The sequence below is a fragment of the Trichoderma virens genome (genome assembly GCF_000170995.1).
Source record: "Trichoderma virens Gv29-8 chromosome Unknown TRIVIscaffold_90, whole genome shotgun sequence".
Taxonomy (NCBI): Eukaryota; Fungi; Ascomycota; class Sordariomycetes; order Hypocreales; family Hypocreaceae; genus Trichoderma; species Trichoderma virens.
Genome location: NW_014013659.1, coordinates 1,415,571 through 1,443,234, shown reverse-complemented (window position 1 = coordinate 1,443,234; position 27,664 = coordinate 1,415,571). Strand labels below are relative to the sequence as shown.

The 27,664-nt window shown below is 52.9% G+C and overlaps 9 protein-coding genes across 9 annotated transcripts; 4 read left to right on the top strand and 5 right to left on the bottom strand.

Moving 5' to 3' along the window:
* Nucleotides 1–64: 64 nt before the first annotated feature.
* Nucleotides 65–2,431, bottom strand: TRIVIDRAFT_65457 (uncharacterized protein; the record flags this gene model as incomplete). The annotated part of the gene is made up of 4 exons (XM_014095519.1): nt 65–808; nt 980–1,599; nt 1,649–1,703; nt 1,760–2,431. 4 exons carry the CDS (start codon nt 2,429–2,431, stop codon nt 65–67), a joined length of 2,091 nt encoding a protein of 696 aa, XP_013950994.1.
* A 4,251-nt stretch (nt 2,432–6,682) lies between these two features.
* TRIVIDRAFT_174423 (uncharacterized protein) lies at nt 6,683–8,840 on the top strand (the record flags this gene model as incomplete). The annotated part of the gene is made up of 6 exons (XM_014095518.1): nt 6,683–6,857; nt 7,223–7,325; nt 7,403–7,475; nt 7,658–7,764; nt 7,857–8,095; nt 8,172–8,840. 5 exons carry the CDS (start codon nt 7,306–7,308, stop codon nt 8,255–8,257), a joined length of 525 nt encoding a protein of 174 aa, XP_013950993.1.
* A 46-nt stretch (nt 8,841–8,886) lies between these two features.
* On the bottom strand, nt 8,887–9,974 carry TRIVIDRAFT_195670 (uncharacterized protein; the record flags this gene model as incomplete). The annotated part of the gene is made up of 4 exons (XM_014095517.1): nt 8,887–9,460; nt 9,565–9,568; nt 9,766–9,797; nt 9,928–9,974. The coding sequence occupies 4 exons, from the start codon at nt 9,972–9,974 to the stop codon at nt 8,887–8,889; spliced, it is 657 nt and encodes a 218-aa protein (XP_013950992.1).
* A 1,421-nt stretch (nt 9,975–11,395) lies between these two features.
* TRIVIDRAFT_210826 (uncharacterized protein) lies at nt 11,396–13,046 on the top strand (the record flags this gene model as incomplete). The annotated part of the gene is made up of 4 exons (XM_014095516.1): nt 11,396–11,604; nt 11,723–11,741; nt 11,833–12,229; nt 12,332–13,046. The coding sequence occupies 4 exons, from the start codon at nt 11,564–11,566 to the stop codon at nt 12,793–12,795; spliced, it is 921 nt and encodes a 306-aa protein (XP_013950991.1).
* Nucleotides 13,047–13,116: 70 nt separating this feature from the next.
* On the bottom strand, nt 13,117–14,379 carry TRIVIDRAFT_65461 (uncharacterized protein; the record flags this gene model as incomplete). The annotated part of the gene is made up of 1 exon (XM_014095515.1): nt 13,117–14,379. The coding sequence occupies one exon, from the start codon at nt 14,377–14,379 to the stop codon at nt 13,117–13,119; it is 1,263 nt and encodes a 420-aa protein (XP_013950990.1).
* A 5,516-nt stretch (nt 14,380–19,895) lies between these two features.
* Nucleotides 19,896–21,809, top strand: TRIVIDRAFT_65462 (uncharacterized protein; the record flags this gene model as incomplete). Its single annotated transcript, XM_014095514.1, has 5 exons — nt 19,896–20,009; nt 20,305–20,461; nt 20,551–20,723; nt 20,882–21,313; nt 21,378–21,809. The coding sequence occupies 5 exons, from the start codon at nt 19,896–19,898 to the stop codon at nt 21,807–21,809; spliced, it is 1,308 nt and encodes a 435-aa protein (XP_013950989.1).
* A 649-nt stretch (nt 21,810–22,458) lies between these two features.
* Nucleotides 22,459–23,813, bottom strand: TRIVIDRAFT_227639 (uncharacterized protein; the record flags this gene model as incomplete). The annotated part of the gene is made up of 3 exons (XM_014095513.1): nt 22,459–22,739; nt 22,811–23,181; nt 23,281–23,813. 3 exons carry the CDS (start codon nt 23,811–23,813, stop codon nt 22,459–22,461), a joined length of 1,185 nt encoding a protein of 394 aa, XP_013950988.1.
* A 447-nt stretch (nt 23,814–24,260) lies between these two features.
* Nucleotides 24,261–24,541, top strand: TRIVIDRAFT_162450 (uncharacterized protein; the record flags this gene model as incomplete). The annotated part of the gene is made up of 2 exons (XM_014095512.1): nt 24,261–24,335; nt 24,392–24,541. Coding segments are annotated over 2 exons (225 nt in total), but the record flags the coding sequence as incomplete, so codon positions are not given.
* On the bottom strand, nt 24,533–27,571 carry TRIVIDRAFT_184175 (uncharacterized protein; the record flags this gene model as incomplete). The annotated part of the gene is made up of 1 exon (XM_014095511.1): nt 24,533–27,571. One exon carries the CDS (start codon nt 27,569–27,571, stop codon nt 24,647–24,649), a length of 2,925 nt encoding a protein of 974 aa, XP_013950986.1.
* Nucleotides 27,572–27,664: the final 93 nt, after the last annotated feature.

The following is a 27,664-nucleotide window of genomic DNA, read 5'->3' as shown; positions in this document are numbered from 1 at the left end:
CATGTTGCCCTCGGAGATACTGAGAAACGTAATGACCACAAGGCGATATTTTTGCCAAAGGTGATTAGCACCACATCATATGGTTTGGCCTCCAGAATGATGCTATATCTGATTCTACTTCACGATCGAGGTTCTCTCCTGGATATGGAAGCCGCTGATATTGACGAATAGGCCAGCAAGGTTCTTCACGGATTGGTGGCCGTGCCAGTTTTCTAGGAGAAAGATGACCGTCCGATCCTATGCCGCGAAGATGAGTACTTGAACATCTTGCATCGCTGAAGGCGTCTGCATATGTCACTCCTGGAATTTGACTCTGGCAAGCGCCTTGAGGTGAGAGCAATGCGTCATCAATACAGGGTGTGGATGCTTCGCCAGGTCCTAGTATTTCACGCTCCATTCTTTCAATGTATTCTCTGAGCGATTCTCCAGGTAAATCATCAATAAGATGCAGCGAATCTGAGCAAAAGATGTTCGAGTCTTGGTAAGCCTCGCGGGATAACTGAACAACGCGATCAGAGAGATCCAGCTGCGCTGGTATGTCGGCATTGCACACAACTCTTGATTGTGTATTGGCAGTTTTCGACAGTTCAAAATCACCGACAGATGGTAAACCCGAGTTTGAATACGGATACAAGGGATGGTGGGTGCTGTGCCTATCATAGAGCCAAGCTGGAGAAGAATCACTGTGAGGATGGTGAATATCCTTAATTTCTGTTTTGAGGTTTGGCCTTTCAGAAACATGTGGCAGATATATGGGCTGTTCGTATATCTGGCTTTCTACGCTTTCAGCGCTTTTGGACTGGAGCGGCTGGTCTTGTTGATTTCTTATGCAAGGCAGCAGTCGCGAGAAAGTGCTTGGGGGGTGTGATTCAGCTCCTGTGTTAGAGTAACTCCCTTCATTTGGCCAAAGCCGATGGCTGTCACGATCATGATTGCTTGACTCATGCTTTTCGGGCCGCTGATGTATCCAGGGACTTACCATGATCCCCTTGTCTTCGTAATTGGCGGGCTTGGTGGGGGTGCCACTGTCGAGGTTGCGCTCGTCGCTATTCTCTCTAGCCTCCAGCCCCCGATGTCTTGCAGCAGATTCTTTCTGGGCTTCTTGTATAGATCTGCTGTCTGAAGGAAGCACATTATCCAATATAACGAGATCGGACGAATGGGGGTCGGTGGTCGCGGAAAGACTGTAAATGGAGCGAATATGCAGCTTGTAGTTGTCACGGTGTGGTGAGGACCCATTGTTGCCCCCAAGTCTATCATTTGCACCGTCGCTGTCACTATCTCCATGACGCGGCATGGTATTGGCCCTCAAAGCAGCGGTTTCATCGTCAATGCTATCAGCGGTGATCGATCGCTGGATAGATTGGAAATCGTAACTAGAGGTTATGGAAGTAGCTCTGCTGTTGCGCGCGTTAGAGGGCTGTAGGGGCGGGCAGCCTTCTTCTAGACGCCGTAAAGCATTAGCGAGAATCTCGATTTCATTTTGACAGTCAAAATCTCCTTTTGGCTTCCTAGCAGTTCGTTCTGGGGATTGTTCGCTTTCGGCTGCTTTGCGGCCCTCGTCAGGAGATGGTATGTCGTTGAACACCAGGTCCGTGACTATTCAGACGTTGTTAGAGCGGCTCGCCTAGGTTCACAACGAACGTACATGGCATCGAACTTCGGCCATTGACAAATAGTCCGGGTGTAAAACTGGGTTTCAGCTTTGGAGTGTTAACCCCCAGCGGTCAATAAGCAGAAAATAGGGGGGAAGAATTACCGTGATTCTTTCGTTAGGGTTCGCGATTGCGCCAGACTTGAAATTGGCCATTATCTCTCGACTCGACCGTAATTTCCCATTCTTAGATACGCGAGTAGAGGATCTCTTTGCCTGTTGTTTCCGGCTTCTGACATCTTTTGACTTGGCCGTGTTGTAGCGATCTTTACGAGTTTTTCGTCTGGGTCGCTTCTCGAAAACGTCACGCTCAACTGACGAAACTTCCGGCGGCGTCGAGACGTGGGTTCTGGTATGGGAATACCCCTTTCTGTTGTGTACATCTTTGTCATGGTCGCTGCTCGGTTCGAACTCGTGATAATGACGATGGTGATTCGTCTGGGCAGGCAAAGGTGACGGCAATGGGGTGTCTTGGATAAAGAGATCAGATGGCTGGTATCTCCCAGCGCCGCAGCTAGACTGGATGCGAACAGTCGGAATGCCGTTGGGATGCCATGTCGTCTCTTCAGGGCCAGGGCTTGCTTTGTGAAGGACTTCTGGTGAAGTATCATTGTAGCTTGTTTGCACGTGCTGCAGCCAGGAAGGGATAAAGTCGGACCGTGAACAGGTGCATCTGCCATGAGAAACACAGGGCAAGGCAGCAGCAGAGTGACGGCATTGATCCTGGCGGCAGACAGTGCTTCTGGCCGGAGAAGGACTATGCCTGTGACGGGCCATGCTGCTGACGAGCAACGGCACGTCGGAGGGGGGTTGAAGGGCAGAAAGAATCAAAGCAAGCTTCCGGCTCAATGAAGAAAAGGCCCGAGCTCCGCGTCAAGCCGTGTTTGAGCAGAGCCGGCGGGATGTTTACAGTCTACAATCTAGTTGGCTCGATACGGCTGAGAAAATAGACGGGAGGCATCGCTCTGGATTGATATCGCAGGAGCTATGCTCGCACTCTGTAGTTACTGAGGAAGTCGAGTTCTCGCACGGCACAAAGCAGGAGCATCCATTTAATCGCCGGTGGACTCGCAACAATTGGACACTGTGCTAGCGCCTAAAACCGTTAATGCTAGCTATCTTTAGCATTGGCACCAAGTACTATTATAGGTATGTATGCCGCGTCAATAAATGGAAAATGCTCTTGGTGTGTTACTGCAATACGTGCAAGTACGAGTACTCGCACACTCGCACACGCAGAGATGGTGACATTCGACGCGGGCCTTTGGATCCCAAGCCTGGTTGACTGGCTGAAACTTGGTCGGTCAATCGACTGAATGCTGCAACAAGGCCTTGCGTAGGATTGGTGGCGCTGCCTAAAGCAGCAAGGTTGCGCCATGGCCCATCTCATAGGCTCTGGGCGCTGAAAGAGGATACCCATGGATACTCATGGATACCGTACTAGGTCAATTACACGTGCGTGCAGCTTGCCCCAAAGCAGCTGTGCGGATCCCCTCCCCCGCTCCAGAGAGCCGGACTATGAGGCGACCAGGCCCCGTGATTGGCGCGTCGGGGCTCCGAATATCAGGTGCCTAGGTAAGGGCCATGTCCATCCATCCGCTGTGCCACGATATCAGCATGTGTGCCTGTATCATGGATGTATCGTGTTTGCATGAATGCTGATGGGCGATACCGATACCGATACTGTATGTACAGGCGATCGGCCTGTCAGAGATGCACAACAGCGCTGACAGTATATATTGACGATTAACGGGCTTGCAGGGAACAGGCATCTTGCTTCAGCATGTTAGTGGTGTTACGCAACGATGGAACTTTTCCGTAAGCACAACGGCGAGTTTTTTCTTGCTGCTGGCTGGCTGACTCTACTGTAGTAACTAACGCAAGCAAGCATGCAATGCAGGCTCCCCTTTAAACAACTCAGTCGTCCTACTGTACTGCTACACTACACTACACTACAGCACAGCGGGATGCCGTCTTGAGCATGGAGCCGTCTCGGTGGGGGATGCTTCACGCTCTGCTGGCTTGCTTGCTTGCTTATTACGTAGCACCCAATGGTTACAGCTGCTGCTAAAGCTGCTGCTAAACCGTAGCGTGCACGGTACAGCAATAATCTAGGTGCCAAGCCAGTCCGTATATCACGACATGCCGGACCACCACCGCACTCATCTCCTGAGTCGTCCACCTACATCAAGTCTCTGCAAGGCGATCCTCAGCTAGCAGCTCTGATTGGCACCCTGGCCAAGCCTCGGCCGTCCACTGAGATCTGAGCGTCTGATTACAAACCCAATCAAACGGGGTCAATCCCAACCTCCAAGTTGCACGCTTTCGTCTAGCTGCAGGGCCGCTGTGCCACCTTGCCCAAGCAAACTCGCATCCTGTATGGCCCGCTTTGTAGGCTGGATGGGGCCGAACCCGACTGCATGGTTCGTCGGGGCAGTGGACTGGAAGCGGAGCCAACGAGAGAAAAGCGCGCGCAAGATCCAAGGAAATTCCCTTTTGCTCTGGCTGTGCATTTGCCATTTTCTTCCTAAGTCCGATGCACCGACGCCCAATGTCAAGCACGATAAGGTAGGTCTGCAATCGGGCAAGATGCAGGCAAGGCAGGGCACCGTATCGGCCGTATCGCCCTGCACTCTTCCAGCACGGCAAACTTGGCGCTCGGCCAATGAGCAACAGCGTCGGTGAGAGGCGAGAAACCAGGCACCTGGATTGGGAAGGCTATGCTCTGCTCTAGCGAGCTGAAAGACAAATCAAAGGAACTCTGACACTCTCAACCAAAAGATCTGGGCGAGCAATTTGCCAGCTTCTCGCCCTCTTATTGGTGTGTGACCGGGGGGCCGCACGCCAGGAGGGCTAGATCAGGGGTTCAGGTTCATAAACGACAAGTTGACGTGGACCCTCCCTAGCTTACGGCCAGCTTGGCTTGGGGGCGGTTCCCGAGTGTATTTGGCCAAGTGCCGACCAGGGGCTCAAGGCATGGAAAAGCCAATGGCGTCTGAGTGAAGCCGACAAGTTGAACAATTCGTGACAACCGGCGTCATCCATGTCTTTGAGGCTGAAAAGTTTTGTCATAGTGCTCTTAGGTAGGGTGTGTCTTATATATTCTTACCTAGGTAGGTATGAAACAAAATGGTACTCGTAAGAATTGGAGACAGAAAAAGGAGGGCGACAAGTAATACGTCTTTTAACACACCCTCCCCCTGGACAAGAGCTCGCGGCAAACACAAACTACTCGTACTATTTTTGTCTTGGGATAGGAGACGGTTCAGGATGCCGCATGAATAAAGAAATTGAGCAGAGTAAGATGCGTCATCCCTAAAATCATGCAACCTTGATCTGGCCTTGTTTGATATTGCATGTGGCTAGTGCCAAAAGCTGCAGGGACAGACGAAGCCCTTCACCCAAGATACAATGTACGAAGTACATAATCTGAACTTGGCACCTCCCCCCTGGTATTGCTTGTTGCTAATCTACTTGTCAGCCCTGGTCACGCCATCTCGCCGTCATGTACCTGTAGCATTATGGATACTTGGAATTCGGCTGGTGCACCCATCGAGCAAAGTGGCTAAGGGATTTGCACGGAGAATTTTGAAAGAAGCGAGGGCTCCGTGCCTCGAGAGTCCCAAGGTCGAGTACTGGACCGTAGGTACAGTACCTGTTTCCAAGTGCCGCTACCGCAGATTCCTACTAGGTACTATAGGTAGTATAGTACTTACTTGTACATGCCAGGCACCAGGTAGGTACATGTAAATATTTGTGATAGAGTACCTAGTAGGTACAAAGGATGGCCGTTGGCTGCTCCGCCAATAGTGTCCAACAGCCGGGGGCCTGCAGTGATCCCCTTGATTGCACGACTACCGGATATCCGTACCGTATGGATGAAAGGCAAAGCGGCAGTACGAGTTCCTGCTCTCATACCCAATGCTGGTTCCTGACAAGGTAGCCTCGTCTGTAGAATTTCCTGAGCCTTGGCTGGGCGGCAGCAATGCGCAGATGACCAGCCCATTGACCAATTGCAGATGGCCGAGTGCACTCGTCCGTGGCCCTTTCCAGCTCAGCAACGACGTATCTGGCGAGTCACCCCACGTCATCATCAGCCTCGCTTTCTCGCTGGTACAAGGCGGTCACCCGGAGCTTTGCACGCTGCCTGGTGGCACGCTGCGGTAGTCCCCAAGTACTCATAGCCAAAGCATGGACGCAATGAACCAATGACCTGAACCAATGAACCAATGAACCAAGCAAGCCCCGTTGTAGAAGAAGGTGCTACTGGACTGGACTGATAGCCAGCTGCCAACCGCCAGCTGCCAACCTTGCGAGAGGCGAGTACCGAGTACTTCGTGCTTGTACCCGCACAGGACAGACAGAGGACTGGCCACCGTTTTTTGCTCTCCCACAACTCTCTTGACCGCATAAATCTCTTGATCCTCTCTCTTGCCAACCTCCTCCCGCCTTTCCCCAAATCCAGGACCCGGCCCTTTTCCCTTTTCCCGTGACGACGTCCCCCGAATCCAAAGGCTCTGCGCGCTTCGTCGTCCGCCCGTCTCCTCGAGGCCGCCGTGACACCCGATAAGCACTTCGTACGGATAAAGACCCAGTCCGCCCTCACAACACACTCACACTGCCCCCCCGACGCGCCACGGCGTTGCCAGCATAGTTCAGCTTCCAGACTGGACTTGGGGTCATTTTAATTAGCGCACTGCTTAGGACAGTCGCCGCAGCTCGGCGTCGATCGCTGAGAGGGCGAGATCAGCAAGCCACAACCACGTTGTGTGGCTCATCTTTCTCTGGGCAGGTCGTTACTGGTTCCAGACGTCACGGACGAATCGGCACAGCTTTAGGTACGTGGTCGCGCAGTAGTCTGCATCTTTTTCTGTCCCTCGCTGCGGTACCGCATGGAACACCTGTCCCGCCTCCGTCCTCTTTGTCTCCATCACAGTCACCGTCACCGTTACTCCGTGCCATTCATTGTCGCTGCCGCTCCGCTCTCGTTTGTCAACCCTCCCACTGCACCCGTTCTTTTGAACTAGGCACCACCATACTTTGAGGAGCCAGCTCCGGAGCATCTTCCCCCCATCACCCAACTCCTCACCACATCTCGACTGCGATTGGAACTGGGCCGTAGCCTGTTTCTATTTATCCAGTCTCTTCTTCTTACCCGCACATTGCTGCTGGCCCATGTCGACAAGCCCCCCTTGACTTCGAGGTATGCCATCTCATACCTTGCTTTTAGCCCATGCTGGCGGGGGGTGAATCTGGAGCCACAAACCAGATGTTGCCTTGCACAGTTATACCCGATAGTATCCAATGTCGAAATGGCACTATGAGAGGCTTGGAGTGCATTCGTTGTCCCCTAATGACAGCGCCGCCGATGGCCAGTGGCCTTGCGCACCGCATGCAGTCTAGAGGACTTTATGCCCTACCCTCATCTGCAAGACACTGCCCAGGCCTATGATTCTCTCCTCAGACCATCCTGCTATTACCTGTTGAGACTAGTTCTTTCACCCTCCCCCCCCTCCCTAACAACGCCAACTATACATCCCGATTCTGCACCCCGCCTGACAATATCAGAACATTCGGTCAGGGTGCTGCCACTCTTGACAAGGACTGCCACATCCACCAGCGTCAGAAGTTGAGACGCAGTGCATCTCGAAATGTCGAAGCTTTTCATAGGGTATGTTTTCTGGTCCGCTCCCCAGGTGCGCTCGCCCCGAGGAGACGACTTGACGTGCTGCTGACTGAGAGCCAAAGCGGCCTAGCATGGCACACCGAAGAGGCCACTCTGCGCCAAAAGTTTGAGGAGTTTGGTGTGGTTGAGGAAGCGGTAAGTCGTTCTTTAATTCATCCTGTCACGCCTTGGCACAGCACGACTGGCTTTGATTGATTTGCTTCGCCTGAACTGGGGTTTCGACTCGCTCATGCAATGGAATCGAGCAATTTCATCAACGCGTATCCCCTCTTGTGGCTGCTCACGCGTGGAACCGTGTTTCTAATGTATCTGTCAAGGTGGTTGTCAAGGATCGAGATACCGGCCGCAGCCGTGGCTTCGGTTTTGTGCGATACGTACAAGAAGCTGATGCCCAAGCTGCCATCGCCGCTATGAACAATGTCGAGTACGGATTCTTGCTTATTCTTGTCTTTGCCTGCTTCCTTTTGCTCTCCACGCTCGCTGTCTCCCGCAGAAGAGTTCTGATTCCTTCTCTAGGTTTGACGGGCGAACTATTCGTGTTGATAAGGCATCCGATAATGGTCCCCGAGGCGGAGGAGGCTTCGGCAATCGCAACGGCGGAATGTCCTATGGAGGCCGAGGCGGCTACGGAGCACCGCCGGGATCCTATGGAGGCGCCCCCCCTGGCTACGGCGCTGCCCCGAACATGTATCCGCCGGCTCCGTATGGCCGTGGTTACCCACAACCGCAGCCTCAGTATGGCATGCCGCCGCAAGGTATTTCAAAAAGCAGACTGTCCCCGTCGTCACTGCGGTGGCCACTTGCCTCGAACCCATGTTGACTGTCTCCTAGGTTACGGCGTCCCAGCACAATACGGCGGCTATCCAAATATGCCCCAGCAGCCACCACAGCCTCCCCCCCAAGGTGGAGGCTATTAACCAAATCCAATAAAGCCGCCGCAGATTCTTATCCAGAGTCCTTCCCTAGAGTGAGAGGCTTAGAGCCCTTCCAGAGCCGTGTTATCGAAAAATAAAGACCCAGGCGTGTTCTTTTGGTTTTGCGAACGGCACCCCCTAGAACTCTCGAGACGGAGCGTCCTTAGGTGCCAAAGATATACCCCGGATTTGTTTTTCTTTCGATAAATGGATTGAGCTGTCCAGGCTATTAATGCGACCTGCTTGGGGAGAAGCTCTTGGAGAGGGAGGATTTCTTTTGTTTTTTTCACTGCCGATTTTTACTTGCCCCGTCTTGTGCGTTTGGAATCAAAACAGGGGGTTCCTGCACCATTGCTTTGTGGGAGGGACTGGCCGGATCACGGACAAGTCAAAGGAGGGATTTCGGATAGAGACATCTGTAGGGGATATTGGAGCCATATTTGGCCACCTTTCTAGAAAAGGTCAACTATAATATTGGCGACGTTAATGACGGGCTATGATCAATATCTAGGTCGGCCGGCATGAGAGATGAGGCGGCATTGTCTATCATTAGGGGATCTGAGAGGAAAAAAAGCATTTGCTTTCCATGTTTCTTTGTCGAGGTTCTGGTCTTTGTCTTTTCCGCCCCTTTGTTATGAGACAACTTTTTCGATTTCCTCCGCCTCCTGTGTGCTGCTTTCCTGTTTGAAATTGGAGATTTGTGGTGAGGCTCGGAGAGCCTTTGTTGGACCGTTGGCCGCGGCTTCAAGAGCCCTCACACGACGTGCAAGGTCGCTCACGTGGACATCCTCACTCTCCGGGCACAGTTCGGCCAAGGCTGTGTCGAGACCCAAGAGGTAGTCCTTGTTCAGCCCACTAGGGCCACGACTACGCAAGATGTGCTCGGCAAGTTCCTGAGGGTCTTGAGGTCCGACAAACTGCTCGTTATCCGGCGTGCCGATGTAGACCAGCGTCTGGATGGGCGAGGAGCCATCAGCGGGATGAAAGGGCGTATAGTGGATCGAGTAGCCGTTGATCTCCCGGATGTCGAGATACTCCTTGACTTCTGTGACATGCTCGGCGTGGATTCGGTAAGCTACGCCCCATACTTTATCAGGAGCAGAGTCGTGATGATCTGTGAGCTGTTCCCAGTGAGACCGTTCAATGAGAGTGACGACTCGTCCAGGAGCTTCTGGGGTTCCTCGATGATCTTCGCTGGAGGTGACACTCGGGTTAGCATTACAGCTGAGCCTCGTGATTGCATTGCTCCCGCAGGAGCTCTTTCTTGTTGTTGTCGTCGTCTTACCTAGCCTATTGAAGTTGTGAGCTACCATACTGGGCAGAGTGAGAAAAAAGGGGGCGACGAGTCTACTATTTCATCGCCTGGGGTGAACTCACCTGCCAGAAACGCCGGACATATCCCGTTACCCAGCCCGGGATTCTCTTGTCTTGTTGTTGGTGTTAGTAGGCGTTTGGCCCATGACTGTGACAGATTTGTGTGCAACAGGAGAAGTGAAAGGGGGCAATAATACCAAAGTGCGGCGGGGGCTTCCATATGAGGCTCCTAGACGTTGGGTATCCATCAGAGATTAGATGCACGACGTGGGCGAAAAGGCTTGGGCGTCGACAGGGGAGCAGGCGGAGCAAATCCTATGCCACGTCCACGTCTTATAAGCCAATTGATGCGAACGTACCCGTAGCCATAGAGCCAGAATTCCGATGCGTTTTCAGCTGCAGTCATCACGTACGAGGTCACGCGAGAAACTATCTGGGGCGTTGTTTCGGCTCGATCAGAATTCCGTCGACGATCTCTGAAGCGAAAGATTACACAAATGGGAAACGGCAATCTATTGGAACGACTGGCAATGATGGGAAATTAAAAAGAGCAGCATGCAAAAGAGTTTACGGTGCGGGTATCCGACTTGGCTACGTTGCTGACATGGAGAATATGGAGATATGGCGCAGTAAGAGGTTGCGACAATGAGGGAAATGATTACAAAGCAGCCAGTGAGTGACCTCTTTTGAGTCATGAACACAGCTTCTACAATGGCAGATGAACATGCAACGAACAAAGGCGCCCTGTTCCTTGACAAGACCAAATGACCAAGACTACTTTTAACTGCTGCAACGTGTTGGAAGTTGGACGGCATGCGTGAAGTTGAATTCTCAGCTTTGGGTTAGCACCGGCAAGGCGATGCCAGCCCAACGATATAATACCGCAAAGCTGCTGAACGACGCTGCTTTGAGGCCAAGGCGATGTGGAGTCTTTGGTCGCTGTAAAACCAGCCTGCCGAAGAGCCTACCTTAAGCCGGATGATGCCATGCCGCGCAGAGCCTCATGGCGTGGCGGCTGTGCAAGTTTCATTGTTTTCTCATCTCAGCGCCAGGGGGGTTTTAGCAGCAGCAACAGCACTGCATGAAGTACGAGAGATGATGAGGCGATTGCGATTTACGACGACGATTCTGCTTCGCTTAGCAACTCGCATTGGGCCATGATCCAGCTTCCTGCAGATGCATTGAAAGGGAAAGAGTGCAGTGCAGCAGCCCGATTTCTATTTTGGAGACTGACGAAAGGACGAAAACGGCAGAGTTGAAAGGATCGGATGAGGCGCGGCATTGCATGGCCAAACCGGCACCCCGCCACAACTGTCGCAAGGCAAGGCACAGACAAGGATCGGCACTATTGAAGCTGCGAGCTTGCCGCGTTTGTGCTGACGGGATGTGCAGCTGAGGCCAGCCGCTGCTATTTAGGTACCTAATAGTTGACAACTGACGAGTGCGAGTTCGTTCTATCGAAACTCGTCGCCGCAATTGACATTAACCAAATCCTTTGTCTCTTTCTCGGCGCCTCTCTCGGGACGCCTACGACGCCCATAGGCCCTGCAGCCCCTATTTCGATCTACAAGGGCGACGACTCTCGGCATCCAATCTCGCATTGTATTAGTTTTCTATTGCCAGCGCTCTCTCTAGAAAAGCTAGAAAAGGCCCTGCCTGCCCCGCGGCCTGTCTTTGGTAGGTACCTACAGTCTGCCTTAGTACGTCTACAGTACCCCGTAGAGACTTGGTACCTATTAGAGACCTTAGAGACCTACCGCCTCTTACTTCATATTACGGAGTACATCCATCAGGCTTTATCTCTCCTCAACCCCACCCCCAAGCAACAGCTCTTCTACGGCCTCTGTCTTGGTAGAAGGAAGCTTCAACAACGACGGCGCAGCACAAACCGCGTCCACTGAGCAAGCTAGAAATCCCTCATCGTCTCCCTGTATCGATACCCGGCGGCCACGTCGCAGAAACATCTGCGCAGCTCCTTTGATACAAGTCGCAGAAATGGCGTACAACCGGCCCTACGACCCCGATGCTCTCCCCAGGTATGTCTCAACCGCAACCCGAAGCCCAAACGTCATAGACTGCCATATCGCTTTTGCTGCCCCTCACGGCTCCCAGACTTTGCGAGAAACGCCAATCGCTAACTCTCGTCAACTACAGATTTGCTGAGCCTGAACCTGTAGGTTTCCCGAATCCCGCCCCTGAGATCGGAGGAAGAGACGTCCATGGGGTAGCAGCAATTAACCAAGCCTGTTTGCGCATCTTTGCAGAAACCAGGTCAAGCGCCCTCTCCGCATGCTGGAGCGCCTCCACAGCAGAGATATGATCGCCCTCAGCAGCCACAGTATCACCAGCAGCAACCACAATACCAACAGCACCAGCCTCCCCCCCGGCCCGATCAGCACCAGTACGATCACCCACCGCGGCGTGATACGGCGGGACATGGCCAAGGACAGCCGAGATACGACCAGCGACACGACACAAAGTCACCAATCCACCACCCAGGCGCGTACGGGCTCGGATCACCGCCTCCTGTAGCGGCTGCTCAACGCCCAGCAGCTCAGCACCACCCTGCTCCCGCCTCTCGACCACCCCCATCCCCATCCAACGACATGAATGGTGCGGATCCAACACTGCTGCCTTTATTCCGGGCTGTGGATAAGGATGGTGAGTTGACATGCTAGGAGAAAACATGAAGAGCCTTCACTTGATCCCTTGCATGAATTACAACGAGACGCAACCTGCTGACGCCATGGCCCCTCAACCTAGGAACCGGTCACCTATCCGAAAAGGAGCTCTCAGCAGCCCTCGTCAACGGCGATTGGACCGCCTTCGACATCCAAACGGTCCGTATGATGATTCGCATGTTCGACTCGGACCGCAGCGGCACCATTGGCTTCCAGGAGTTCTGCGGACTGTGGTCCTTCCTCGCCTCGTGGCGCACTCTCTTCGACCGCTTCGACGTCGACCGCAGCGGCAATATCTCCCTACCAGAATTCACCGATGCCCTCATTGCATTCCGCTATCGCCTCAGCCCGCAGTTCGTCGAGCTGCTGTTCCGTACGTACGATAAGCGCGGCGAGGGCGTCATGAGCTTTGATCTGTTTGTCCAGGCTTGTATCTCGCTGAAGCGTATGACGGATGTGTTTAAGCGGTACGATGATGACCGGGATGGGTACATTACTTTGAGCTTTGAGGACTTCTTGAGCGAGATTTTGAAGCAGATGAAGTAATATCCTCTTTCTATTCAAAGGAATTGAAGAGAAGAAAAAATGGAAAGGAAGCGGAGGGCTGGCTGGAGTTGCTTGGGCATTTATCGACGTAGGTCTGAAGGAGGTGGGCATAGATGGGCAGATGGATGCACGATACCCTGGGAGATGTGAGGGCGTCTCATCTGCATCTAGAAGTCTCATCTCGCATACATGTACCATTTTTGTTGTTTGCTTTCTCCCTCGCATAGTATTTTTAAAGACATTTATTCATCATAGTAGATGAAAACAAAGGATCATTCACAATATTACCATTATTACTACTCTTATTCATATTTTTAATCTTTAAAACACCGAAACGTTATTAAATAGCCCCAAGGCATCCGGCCCTAGACTCCGATGCTGCGATGGGTGGCCAAACTCTCGAACACCATCGCTCGTCAGAGTCACCTCTTCTCCTTGGTCTAGATCCAATGTCTGCGTGATCCTCGGCGCATAGCCGCTCGATGAAGCTCTCCTCTCCCTGGCCTCCGCCCGATCCAGCATCTCTTGGACCTCGTGCCCGAGAAACGTCTTCGTACGGGGTCGCTTGTTCTTCACGGCGGCTCTGTCGTCCCAGCCATGCGTTGCCACCCACACTCGCGCGCCCAGCGCCAGCGCCGTTTCCTGGCCGATGGGCAAGAGACTCTTGTTCCGTCCGAGAGCCCACCGCGGCCTGGGTTCCGTGTCGAAGCTGTGGATGAGCGCGGTCAGGGGGAGGGCCGCTTCGGACACGAGGTGCGAGGTTGCGTAGGGCTTTATGCTGCTGTACGATGTGCCTCGGGGAGAGAATACGACGGAGAGAGTCTGGCCTTGGACGCGAGGGGGTGGTGGCAATGCTGCGTCTTTGGATTTCTGAGGTTGTAACGGCTTGGGAGTGAGTGGAGGTGTAGGGGGGACGAGCCTGGCGGTTAAGGCTCCTGTTGGCGGCGCTGCAAGAGGAGGCAGAGGTTGAGGCGGCGTTGAAGATATGATTGATACGTGAGTTGCCACAGCCGAGGCGAGAGATCGCCGAAAGGGAGACGGGCTCGCCGGCGAAGGGCGATATGTGATGCCCACCGCCGCGCGTGCGCTTTTCGCAGCCCCTTTCTGGGGAATCAGCGAGACGGTCACCTCGCCATGCTCGCCGCCGACGTAGCAGGGAGGGACCGGCACGCGAGTGACCCTATCCTGTCCTGCCTGGCGCGGATCCTGCCACGGGGAGAGCGTTCTGACGATGCTGTTGTCGAAGTTCTTCCATGTGTGGATGGTCTTTGCCGTTGCTGGGTCGGCCAAGATGATGGTTTTCGTGGCTGTAAGTGCAATGTGTCGTAATGCCTTTTCTAGAGGAGGACTGATTCTGCCCTGACTGACGACGACGAGATCTGGTGTTGGGATATGGAGTAGCGAGGGGATACGTTGGCTGTGATGTGGTGTATGGGAATGAAGACGCAGGTCGTTGTTTGCTGCTGGCTCTTCGAGCACAGGATCTAATAGAATATAAAAGGGGTCACGGACGTTGCCTTCCAACGGCCTGAATGTCAGTAGGAATGAATCAGCTGAGCATACTTTGCTAATGTTCAATGCCATGATGGCAAGGCTCACAAAAGTAAGGAAATAGATTGGAGGTCTAAAGGAAGTGTATATTTCTGCAACGTTCAAAGCATCTCACAGAATGCCATATCTTATTCATACCTATGAAAAACAATCACCGACCATCATGAGGATAAGGAATGCTCTGGCTCGTCTGTTAAACGGAAGCATCAGGCCGAATGTAGTGATAGAGCAAGACCCTTCCAGGGGCCATCCAGCTTGAGTACGAATCATCTGTCAAAGGGAGACATTACTATAGTTAGCTGGTAGCGGTAAATGCTGTCTCATAATAAGAAAGTCATGTCAAGGAGCAGCATTCCTGTCACGGGACGTTGGACTGTAGCATGGCAGACAAGACGACAACTGGCATGCCGGCTGAGTCAAATGAGGAGCACCTCTCCCAACTCTGGGCATCAAGCTCCGGATGAGGCCAGAAATAGCGTCTTATGCGACCAAGTCGTCTATATAGGCCGAGTCTATGGAGTACTCCCGTTACGGACTCCGAATCCAGCTATGGAGTATCTAGTACTAGACCAGATCTCTACAAACCCAGCTTTTTGTGGTGACCTTGTCGAACCGAGGACTCTCCAAACATCGCCGATAGCATCGTCCTACTCGACGGTTGGGTGAAGCTTCTCTTCTCTCTCCCATCCGTCGCAAATCCACTAATTGGCAGCTGAGTCGTTCGCAATGCGAGGCCCCCCGAAGGGTCCAGGCCATTCAGGGCAACGGACCAAAACTCCTTGCCATGAATGAAACCGGCTGCCCATCGGAGGCGTCTTGCTTTTGCCGGCGACTGCTGAGGTAAGGTACGAAGTGCGTGTGCGGCCGAATAGGCCAAAAGGGAAAAAAAAATAGAGAGAGAAAAAAATGACAGGTATCAATGTATCGAGTGTCATCGCGCCGTGTATCGTGGCAGTGGGCATTGAGCGCTAGGAGTACTTCCGCACGGGACTCCAGGCACAATACAATAGGCGCGGAGCCCGTAGCGCGGGCAAGTGCAGTGCCAGTGCAGCCGAGTGGGGCGTGGAGAGCGCAAAGTGCAGAGTGCAGCGTCACAGTGCGTGTGCGTAAGTCCCGCCTTCCTTCCGAGGGATGCCAAGCTCGCTGCGGGTTGCAGTAGCATGGAAGGTCGAGAGACTGTATTATGCACTTGGGGAGGAAGACTAAGTAGGAACTTGCCCGGGGGCTTGAGAGGCGTCCCATCACGGCATTTTGCAAGGTACTAAGAACATGCAGGGTACTTGTCAAGGTGCATACTAGTAGGTTCAGGTAGGTAGATGCAGATATTGGACAGCAGGCGGCATCACATCTTCTTTCCCAAAGTAAAGCTGCGGCCGACGGGAATTGGCAGCTGAGGCAAGAGCACCTGCAAGCAACAGCCAGCCAGAGAGAGAGAGCTATGGGTGTGTGTGTGAGCAGGCTGGCGAGGCAGGTGGGTGCAAGAGCCAAAGTGCAGCAGTTGCAGGAGCTGGGGGAGGACCCTTGAGGGCCGATGGGCGGCTGTGACTGGCGGAGCTACGGCCAGTAGGTAGCTGGTACCACTGGAATAGCATGGCGCGGGGTCACCGCCTTTGATTCAATGACATGGAAGAAAGCATGGGACTCATCCATGCGATCCCAGTGTGTATAATCCAGCTGTGATTGGCAAGCAGCTGGCACAAGCGTCCCTTGCTGGGATGGATGGGCTGACGAGAGAGAGAAGAGAGAGACGCTGTTCCAGCTATTGTGCTGCGCCGAACATGCGGCATCAGCTGAGGCCTCGGAGCAGCACCTGCTACGAGCCATGCTATTGATATTGACGTTGTGCTACTACCTAGCCAGGTTTGTGCTGCAATAACGTTTGAATGAGGATACCGACCTATCTATAGGTAGAGCATTGACATTGGCTAATGCTGTGCAATCTGGATTCTGGAAAATTGTCGAGCTTACGGAGTACATGCTGCATATTCGAAATCGCCAAAAAGCTCGTGTCCAGAGGGGGGCTATGCCGTGGTGGTTACTGTGCTGCAGGCCTCGGTCAGGCACACCGATCCTGTTGCTGCAGCTTCTAGCACCACTCTACCTCGTACAACGACTGGGCATCTCCAGGTAGGCCCATCTCAGCATTTCTCGTTCCATGCTCTTCCGGCAGACCAAATCTCGCCTACCTGATACTCCGTACTTGCAAGCACCTTCACGACTCGCTTTGCCTGACAAGACCCAAAAGGGCCCTCTCCGATCCCCGACCCCGACCCCGTCGGCTGCACGTCAGTTTCATGGTGTGCAGACCACTCGGACCCTGGCACACCAGTGATGTCAGTCGCCCTGTTAGGTTGATGACGGCGCAGTGGCGCTTCAAGGATACGATACCTGTGCCAGAGGCATGCCGCTGTCTGGCAGTCTGGCTCCAGTTGCTGCTCTGCCAGAGGGACGAGTACTCCGAGTGCTCAGGTAGAAGATACTTGTCTCGCGACCGAACAAATTTTTCCTCTTTTGCTGCCCACACGCTGCCGCCACCGAGCCAACACTAGCTGTTGGGTTCTCGTTGACTCGCAACGCCGCACACCGACCGATTCAGCACGGCTTTTACTCAGGTGCCCTCGCTAACCTCGTTCGAACCGCGATTCAGACGCCAGTCCGGCCAGCCCGACCTTGTGAAACTCTACGATGCGCCTGAGAGAAGAGCTGCTTCACCTCGAGTGTGACGGCGAAGCTACAGGCGCCAAGCGCAAGCTTAGCTCTTTGTAAAGACACCGGAAGTGGGAGAACGGCTTGGATGACGCCCACGGACCCGCCGGTGCCAGACCTCAGACCCAGAAGCGGCTTGCATTTGGCGGGAGACGGCCTTTTCTTCCCTCTTCTTTTCCTTCTTCAATACGCACTTGTTCGGCCAGGTCTGCTCCGTACAGTGTGGATACTGTAGCAGGCCCTCGTGCATGTATGCCGGACCAAGGCGGTCCTTTTTTTTCCCTGCTTCGTCTGCTGCTTATCGTCCTATCTGCTTGCCTGACTAGGAAGGATAGGCAGTAGCTTGGCATTATCGGCACAAGGGCATGAGCATGTCATGATGAGGGATAACTTGGGTGCTTCGTACTTCGTACTTACGGAGATGCTCAAGCACAACCCGAGACAAGCGGCAAAAAGGGAGCCAATATTGCAACTAAAAGTCAAATAATGCAATTTTCTCTTTCTCTGTTTGGGCTCGGAGCTCCGCCAACCAAGCCGCCAACTACGCCTCACGGCACTGGCGACCAGCCAAGGGCGGATGGCAGACCCCGTATTGAAGTTAAGCGGATGTTTCAATGACCACCGAAAGCTCAGCAAGCTGATAAAGCTCCCCTGGCACCTGGTTCGCGAAAAGAAAACAGCCAGCCCCCACTCGACGGTCGGTCAGCTCGAAACCTCAGCCAGCAACATGGCCCTGCTCGAATCTGCAGAGAGACTGCAGCGTTGCGTTGCGCGATGCCGCCCCGCCAATGCCGAGTCAGTGCAGTTGCGAGATGCCATGATTTGCCACGAGATTTGGCGCTTGTGAGAAAACGGCACCGGACGGTGGGCGAAAGTGAGAATGTACCTGCTTCTACCAACCACGACCTGGGGTTAGTCCTTTAGGGTTGTACGAGTGGTACCAACAACTTTTGCCAGCAGGAAAAACCGAACTCGTCGTATACAGTATGGAGTATAAAACAAAAGGACGGCACACGCACGAGGCATTATTCCAGGCTCCTGCCGAGTACTGTGCTGTTACCACGGAGTACCACGAGGCAACCGAAAGAATGGAACAGAGAGAGAGAAGCGAGAGAGAGAAAGAGGGAAAATAGAAGCTCCCAGTGGAGCCTCTTCTTCTCTTGATTCCAGCAGGGGGGCGCCAGAGCTTAACCCCAAGCTCCCCATTGGCTCGCCACCTCGTCCGGGTTTGAAGCAGAAACCTCTAAGCAGATCACAAGGGACCTTCTGCTGCATGCGCACTCAGAGACGATGGGGAACGGGCCTAGGTACCTGCTACCAGACTCCATACTTGTGCATTGAGACGAATGTCAGAAGCGCGCTTTGCCCACACACATTCCTCACGCCCTGCCTGTTGCTCACTCCCCCTCTCCCGGGGTGCCCTACTCGTGCTTGTGCTTGTGCTTGTGCTTGCTTGGACAAGGGACTATTGCTACTGCTACTGCTCCAGTACTGCTATAGAATTCCATGCTGTGTGAGAGCTCTCCGGCGGCCCCAGGGCGTGTACACTGTACTTTGTCGAGCAAGCCGAGCGCCCCAGTGACGCTCTTTTGTACGTATTGCTCAAGGTCCTGGGTATACAGTACGTGGGTGCTGGGTCACTTGCAGCGCTTGTGCCCTTTCTGCCGTCAGCTTGCGCGAGTACTGCATACATTGAACTGCTCTGTCTGTCGTCCCTTCTGCGTCTCTCTTTTTTTTCCATTTTTTCCCAATTTTTTTTTTGTTTTTGCCTTTCCTGGACCCGGGCGGATTGCCATGCGCAGCCAGTTCCCGTGAGCAGAACCGAATCCATCGGAGCGCCGCCACTGTAACATGGAGTGCTGCGGCCAGGCCAAGCTACTTACTTAGGATAGCTCTTGTCTCCAGCATTGCTGCTCCGGCTGCTATTTTCTAATCCCCTACACTGTACTTTTACAATCCAAACTCTCCCCTCCCCATTCTCTCCCACACATTGACGCTGGCAGAGAAATCTGCGAGCTTTGCACGGACAGAGCTTCTGCTCATCCAGTTACTCGTCCATTGCTTCATCTTTACATTGTCCATTCTTCTTACACTCCAGCATCTACATCTACCTGTAGTACCTCTACCTGCCTCTCACCCTCGCCGTACCTCTTACACCTCACACTCTCTTTCCTCTTTCCTCTCTCTCTCTCTCTCTCTCATACCCTTTCCTCGCCATCTACATGCACATTTCCCTCCTAACATTTACAACCAATCCTACTATACCTGTCTACCTAGCTTGAAGCTATTTTCTTTACCCCGTTACGCATCGCGATTTCTTCTCGGCCATTTGTTCCTGGACCTCGGCCGTGCCGCTCAGTTTGTCGTTTCCGGAAAACCCACTTGACCTGCATAGCCGCATACCTACAATTATACATTTTGGACGACTTGGCCAAGAGAAAGCTTCAGACTCGCCATTTGAACCAAGGCGCAAGTTACTTTTCAGTAACTCCATCTTGCAGCGTCGTTGACGCAACGCTTACTTAACGGGTCCAGGCGAGAACACATATAAACGACCTTAAGCTGCTGCTCATATTCTGAAGCTCAGTTTTTTTCTCCATTGGCCACTCCGTACTATTTAACCACACAGACTCACACACAAGTTGAATCAAAGAAACCAGCAGCTAGGCGGCGAATCGAGCTTCAGTACGTCGTGCTCGCGATCGCCGCCCTCGAATTAGACGACCTTGGTTGATTTTTTTTCCATCTCGATTGAGCAATCTGCTTAGAAAAGACTTAACTTCTTCTTTTACGGCGTCCTTGCCACCAAAGAGAGCTCCTGTCTTTCTCTACTTGGGTTCAAAATGCCGCCGCGCTCGTCCCTCACCTCGTCCTTTTCCATCACAGACTCCAACAACGAGGTTGTCTGTCCGCTCCGAAACCAAGATGGCTCAAGCTGTCGCAAAAGATGCATCGGCGTGAGTACTGATTGCCCTGTCCTGGGGCTACTTCCCTCTCTGCCTGCAGCTATCCGCTCCCCCCACCGCAGCCCTTTTCTTCCTTGAGTTCTAATTCTGCCTTGCTTCTGCCCTGCTTCTGCCCTTTGTCTGATCCTACGCTGGCACCGTCAGAAAGGCTCTGTTGTCATACACGCATGCATGCATTCATGCAAACACTCGGACTTCAGCCTCCGCCACCCCCAGCCTCACTGGAAAATTCTCAATGGCACAGCGAACTATAACACAGACCTCTAACATGGCGTTCCAATTATAGGAAAAGAGATATCGGTCTATGCAAGAGCATATCCGCCGTGCACACCCCGAGCATTACATATCGAAGCTCCCAGCGACCGAAGAAAGCTTCCTGCTCATGATCAGCACCCCGCCGCAAGATCGCCGCCAGAATGAAGGAACACCCACAGCCACTCAAAGTGCGTCCATGTCACTGCCCATACTCGGGAAAGATCCCTTTCCTACCACAATCTCTTGTCTTGATCGCAGACTAACGATTGGCATGAAGGCTTTCATGATCGTCATTCATTTTACAGAGATGAATCGAGCAACCCCGGCACTCCGCGGGGTGGCGAAGAAAAACTGCCTGGGACCAGCTCCATCCTAGGGACTGCCAGCGCAGCAGCCGTTTTGGCCGAGCTGCATGGCGTCAAGTCTGAGAGAGAGCTAGATATGGATGGTGTAAGTGAAGAATGGCTTCCAAGCGTACCCCGCTGCCTATCGATAGATGGTTGAATATCTTATCTACTATCTCACGATGATAGCGTTGATAACGAGAAGCTTCCCCACGGCACCTTGTCGCATCTCATCTGCTAACGCTGTGCTTTTCACCACTCCAGGGATATTATTCCGATTTAGATGGCCGGCGCAGGCCTAGAAAATCCATCGAGCTGCCGCCTCTGAATCTCAGCAACATCACAAGTGACCCGTATTCCAACAGGCCTCGCGAAATCCTGCCTTCTCTCTTGGCAGCTTCACCTCCTGGGCGATCATCAACTTTACCTCCGCTCCAACGGCCCTTGGGACCGAGCCGGCCTCGCAAGCAGTCTATATCGAAGAAAAGCCGAGAATCCCATCACAGGAAGAAGCCCTCGCGCGGCTCTGATTGGCTACGGCGTATTCAGAACGAAGAGCGATACAGGACTGGCCATGATCGCAAAGCTCTTTCTGCTGAGCCATGGGCAGACTATGGCAAACGATGGGAAGACCTGATTGATGCCGCAGACCAGGCCGCATCTGCAGCAGGAGATGTTGACGAGGACCGCACCCCGGTAGGTGACATTGAAAATGCGTTTGTTTGAAAGCAATCCCTTTACTAATTTCCCCTCTCGTCAGATGCCTCAATCACCAGTCTCAATTCACCGAGCATCGCTGCCTCCATTCAGTCACCACCAATTCCAGTCTGCTAGCAACAACTACCAAGCTTCGCCCTTGCAACAGGCCTTGACGCCGCCCTCGTACAACCAAGATGTGATTGAGCCTTTCCCATCCGTTGAGAGCGGCGAAAGTGGCGATAATTTCCACATTGGCTCTCGCGGCCTGTCAGACTCGTCACCGACCTACAACTCACAGAACGTTCAGATATACTGTGCCGCTTGTCACAGTGTCTCCCTGCTCAAGAATTCATATGCCTGTACAGAGTGCATCTGCGGACTGTGCTCAACCTGTGTTGAGGTTCTCGTGTCTGAGCATGGAGCGCGCAGGAAGTGCCCTCGCTGTGCAACAATTGGTGGTCGGTACAAGCCCTTCCAGCTTGACATTAGATGAACGATTCTTCCTCTTCTAGTCTCTTTTACGGTTTTATGGGTTACGCTTTCCTTTTTTTCTTTTCCTTTATTTCCACATCAAATCTTTTATTGCATATTTGGCGCCACCATACACAGGCCAATGGCAGGCGCATCGGGAGACACGATACAGGTCTATTTCCTTTCCCGTCTTGGAGCAATTGCCTCGGCCGCCCCCTTTTCTTTTTGTTCTTTTTGGGCGGGGACCTCAAGTTGGTCCCTTGTGTGGGATTTTTACTTGGTTTGTTTGTTTTCATCTCTCGTTGGTTTATTATGGCTTCATTCTTTTGGATATATCGGGTTCCAAAGTGCTGCGGCGTTATTACATTGGATCAGAGGAGAGATCTGTTGGGTACCTTGGCTGGCACAGTTGCACGTTTTTATGACATAGGGATTTCAGTCTATTGGGTTTGGGTCATGGATAGGTCTTTTATGGTTAGGGACTGGTTTTAAGACAGTCATGAATGATTATGCCTATGTTCTACTGAGATTGCCATGTCTCTCTTTGAAATACACCACGCTAAGTTTCAATTTCCTTGTAATGTTGACATTAGGAGACCCGTAAATTCTTCCAAAGCTCTCAAGTTAACGAGAAAGTCGAAATATCTCGCAACAAGAGAGACGGCTAAGAGTTACTTGCCTCTCTTCTCCTTCTCCTGCTGCAGCAACATGTCCCTTACGGCAGCTCTCTGGTTCCTGCTGCCACCCAGTTTGGGGCCCTTGAGAACATCGCCCGTCTGTTGCTTCTGTTGCTGCTGCTGCTGCACGGGACGCTTCTTCTTGCGGCGCATGGCCTGCTCGTCGTAGTACTGCTGCCGGAACTCTTCGGCGAGGCGGTCGTCGGCGGAGGGATCCGCGCCGGGGCGGGAGGAAGCTGTTGGTGTTGAGGAAGAGGGGACATTGTAGACGTCGACTGTTGATCATTGGGTCAGCTGCGTTGTTGTTACGAACAATGGTGGGGGGGATATGGGGAAGAGGACTCACGGCGATTTTCGTGGAGGAATTGCTCGACGAGGGCGTCGCGCGCAATGTCTTGGCTGTTGCGGCGGTTGCGGCCGCGGCGAGGAGGCGGTTTGGCGGCATCCTTTTCGACGCGGCGGCGCTTGCTGCCGGCATGGCCGTTGATGTTGTTGTTGTTGCCAGTATTCGTGTTTGCGCCGTTGTCGAGGTTGGCCATGTCGACCTCGACGAGCTTGCCGTGGCGGGTGGGCTGGTCGCGCCACTTGTCCTGCTGGTTGGCGTCGCCGGCGAGAGGGCCCTGGTTCGCGGACTGCGAGGAGGAGGGCTGTGATGAGGAAGATGCGCCATGGGGGTCGGCGGAGCGGCTAGCGAGGCGGGATTCTATGTATGCATTCCTGAATGATTAGCTTGGCGCTCTATAAGGGAAGACAAGAGAAGGAGGAGGGCCTAATGGTCTGCGTAGGGAAGGAGGAGGGGAAGGGGTTTTGGCGTACATGTGTTTGTCGTCGAGGATGGTGAGGAGGCCGGTCTGGTGCATGAAGCGGTTGGTGATGCCGCCGACGATGCGGTCGTGCGCAATGGCGGCGTCCTTGTCGGCGTCTCGGAGCACCAGTGCATGCTCTGCATCTGCATCTTCGTCGTCCTGGTTTCGTCCTTCTGAGCGGAAGCCTACACCTCCTCGACGTCCTGCCCGGCGCGCATTGCGGAGGCGCAACGCAGCTGCTACGGCTGATTCCCCGGCCGCCAGATCGTCGCCATCATCGCCATTGCCATCGCCATTGCCGTCCTCCATTTCGAGATCTCTTGGTTGTACTTCTGCGCTGGCATCATCTACATCTCTTCCAGGCTCGCCATCCCCCAGCTTCGACGCGCTTGGCAGGACGGACGGAGCAGGAATCGTCGCTATATCATGGCTTTCGTCTTCCGTAGCCCGTTGGCGGTAGGCCTTTCTCTTTTTCCCGGCGCGGAAACGGATGGGTTCTATGGTCGGGGTGTTTCCATCTTGATCTGGTTGCGTCTCATCCATGATGTGAAATGTGAAATTTGGTTGTAGAGATAAGATCTTTAGCAGCAGGCTTCCAGGCGAACGAGAGGGTGTGACTTCATAGCTCTCAAAGTCCGGCGATTAGCCGATGGGCTGGTGGCCACTACCTACCTATTAGACTATTAGTTGACGGACTTGAGCAGTGAGAGCACAATGAGATCTTCCCAATGATAAAAAAAATAAATACGTCAGATTCATTGGTTAGAGATGGTAAAAAGAGTAAGTTTTTCATGTGTTTCAAATGCGGAATGCGGCTTCTTACGTGTTCCTCCAGGTATACTTTGAGGTTCACGGATTTGTCCAAGGTAAAGGATGCTGTCATCGATTCCCGCAGTCCTCGTACATCTAGCTAACGTCGGTTCCGCAAGGCGTGGGATTTCGGTATACCAGACTCTTCATTCTTGACACTGCGCCTAGAGAATAACCAACTATAGTTACTTCACGAGAAAGAAAGCCCATGCGTATGGCGTAACCGGATGGTGCCGCAACACTATCGATGACACGGTGAGATCTCCTCCGCAGTGGGATACGAAATGATGGCTCACGTATGCCATGAACAGGTCGAGGGTGAAGCCCAAGGGAGCGATGATATCATGCAGATGTTCTTCGATGACATAAACAAAGGCCCAAGCCACGCCAAAGTCACCAAGGTTGTCCAGGAAGACCGCGACGTGGTGGAAGGGGATGGCCCTTTCGAAGTTCGGCGGTGAAAGTGTCATGTAAATGATACCTAATAAATGATAAAAATGTCCTGAGCACGCCATGCTAAATAGCCTATCCACATGATATAAACACTACAATCGCCCATTCCAAGACTAGAATCCTCTTCCCCGTCTCTTTATTACTGGCTTCTTTACCGCACCTTGCACGGTGAATTTCTTCTCGTCCTTGTCAGCCTTTTTCTTGACCGTTCGTTCAACCTCGGCCTGTTTACGCTCCTCGTCGAGGCGCTTGTCCTCTGCCATCTTAGCCTCAATCTCCATCTTGCGGTTGAATTCCGTCTCGGTGATGCGCTTGTCTCGAATTGAGTAGCCCTTCTCCTTGATGGAGTAGAAAACGCCACCGAGATCTGCTAACCAGTGAGGGTCAACTGCCGTGACAGTCGAGACATAGACTTTGGATGTCAGGATGAGTTCGTGATATACAATGTAATCCGGCGGATGGCCGGCGTACAAGGCGCTTGTGGGGTGCAGCTGGACTCCGAGATTTGTTCGCAAGTTGGTGTATTCGCCGGACCCCTTGTACTTGGCAGCTTGGTGGTAGTATCCGGAGCAAATGCACTTGCGAATAACGTCCCAGTCCATGCCGCAGCTGATCAGTTGCATCTTCTGCATCTTGACGATATCCAAGAGCTGCTCTCGAATTTCCTTCGCACGTCGAAGAGACTTGGAGTGAAGAAAATGCTTGATGCACCACCCGTCCGAATATCCGTTGGCTTTCCATGCTGAATAGACTTGGAGGTAGGTAAGGTGGTCCGATTCATGGACCCAAAACTTCTCTCGCTGCGTATCAGCTTCATCTTGCCGTTCTTTCGGCCGATAAAAGACGTTTGGAACCGACAACATGGATACAATGGTGACCATCTCTTCGCTGCAGCCGTACTCTTCCGCAGTAATGAGCAGCTTGGCTAGGGGAGGGTCCATGGGGAAGGCACTCATCTTCCGCCCAAGTTCGGTCAATTCTCCCAAGTTGTCTAGAGCTCCCAGAGCCCATAGATCGAACATGGATGTGGAAATGGTATCTTGAGGAGGCGGATCCATAAAGTCGAAATCCAACAGATCCTTGACTCCGAGCGATTTCAGCATTAGTACCGTGTTGGACAAATTGGTCCGTTGGATTTCGGGAATCGTTTGGATGTACAGTTCTTCCTTGAATGCTTTTTCTGTGTAGAGACGAAACGCCTTACCCGGTCCTGTTCGACCAGCACGACCTGAACGCTGCCCTGCGTTGGCCTGGGAGATGGGCGTAATCTGAAGGGTATCCATGCCCATTTTTGGGTTGTACACCTTCATTTTCGAGTAGCCCGCGTCAACCACATACTTAATACCGTCTACGGTCAAACTCGTCTCGGCGATGTTTGTCGCAACAATGCATTTGCGAACTCCCGGAGCCGCTCTGTCGAAGATTTTGGCCTGCAGGTCTGCTGGCATTTGACTGTAGATTGGCAATATGCTCAATTTGGGAGGGTCATTTAGAGCGTCTAGGCGTTTCTGAACCAACTCGCATGTAATCTCAATATCTTCCTGGCCTGTCATGAAGACAAGAATGTCACCAGCATCCATGGATACATGGATAGAGAGTACTTGTTGGACTGCCTGGTCAACATAGTCTTCGACGGGAGATCGATGAAACAAGACGTCGACGGGAAAAGTTCGTCCCGGGATCGTAAATTCCGGGGCACCACCAAAAAAATCGGAGAATTTCTTTGCATTCATCGTTGCTGACGTGACAATGAGCTTCAAATCTCGCCGCCTTTGCAAAATCTTCTTGAATAGTCCCATCAGGATGTCAGTGTTCAACGCTCGTTCGTGAGCTTCGTCCATGATGATGCAGGAATACCTGTCTAGGTCGGGTTCATTAAGTGATTCTCGAAGTAGAATTCCGTCAGTCAGATATTTGATGACGGTGTCGTTGCTGGTACAATCCTCAAATCGAATCGCGTATCCAACTGTGCTTCCTAGCTTCACTTCCATCTCTTCGGCTACACGCTTGGCGACACTCATAGCGGCCACTCGTCGTGGTTGTGTACATCCAATCATGCCAGTCTTTCCGTAGCCGTCTTCGTACAGAAATTGGGTGAGCTGGGTTGTCTTGCCTGAACCCGTCTCGCCAATCACAATAATCACTTGGTTCTCCCGTATCACTCGAAGAAGTTCTTCGCGGACCGCAAACGCGGGCAGGTACTCTCGTTGTTCGCGCAATGTCTTGCTTTTGCTGAAATCACTGGCGCCCTCTGCACTCTTGAGATGCTCGCTGAATTTGTTGCCCTTGCGCTCGCTTTTTTCGACATCTTCCTCGGCAGGCATCGGTAGCGCACTGTCGCCATCCTCTTCTTTAGCTCCCATGATATTTCCAAGGGCTGTGCCCGTAATGCTTGTGGCTTCGTGCGCTTGCTTCTGCCGCTCTCTTTGCTGGCGGGCTTCCTTCACAACCCTGCTCCCCTTCCGACTGAAGACGGCCATATCGCTTTGGTAATCTCTGACGGCTGGAACAGGCTCGAGCTGCTTGGTGAAAATTGTTTTTCCGTCGAGGAATGGCGGCCGTAAATCGTGCACGAGCAAGTGAACTCTCGTTGCTTCCTCGTCGTCAAAGTCGGCGGCCAGATCTCTTCGTTGTGCTACGCCGGATACCAGCATTCGATTCGTTTCCCAGGCATCGTTTTCTCGCCTTCTCTGCTCCTGTCTGGCGTCATATCGGCTCGTCATCTTCTCGGCCTTGGCCGACTCCTGTTGTTGGTTCTCCCATGCCGAGAGCTCGTAGGATGCGAAAGGATTATACGTCTCATCGCCAAACGTATGTCCTCCAAACTCGTCACCGCCGTACCAATCGCGGTCCAGCGCTAAAGCATCTTCCTCTGTTGGCTGGGGTTGGTCGGATTCTCGAGGCGTCGACGGATATCGAGACTGGCCGCGTGGTGTAGAGCTCCGAGATCCATCTTGATATTTGTTGCCTCTGGATCTGGAAAATTCGAGCTTCCTCCGTTTGGGATTGAACCCGTCGTAATCGCCTTCTGACACCATGATTGAACCCTCCGGCAGCGGTAATGCGCCAGGTAGCAGCAACGCGACGAGGTGAAATGATGGTAGACCAGAGAAAACAGGAAAAGAGACCTA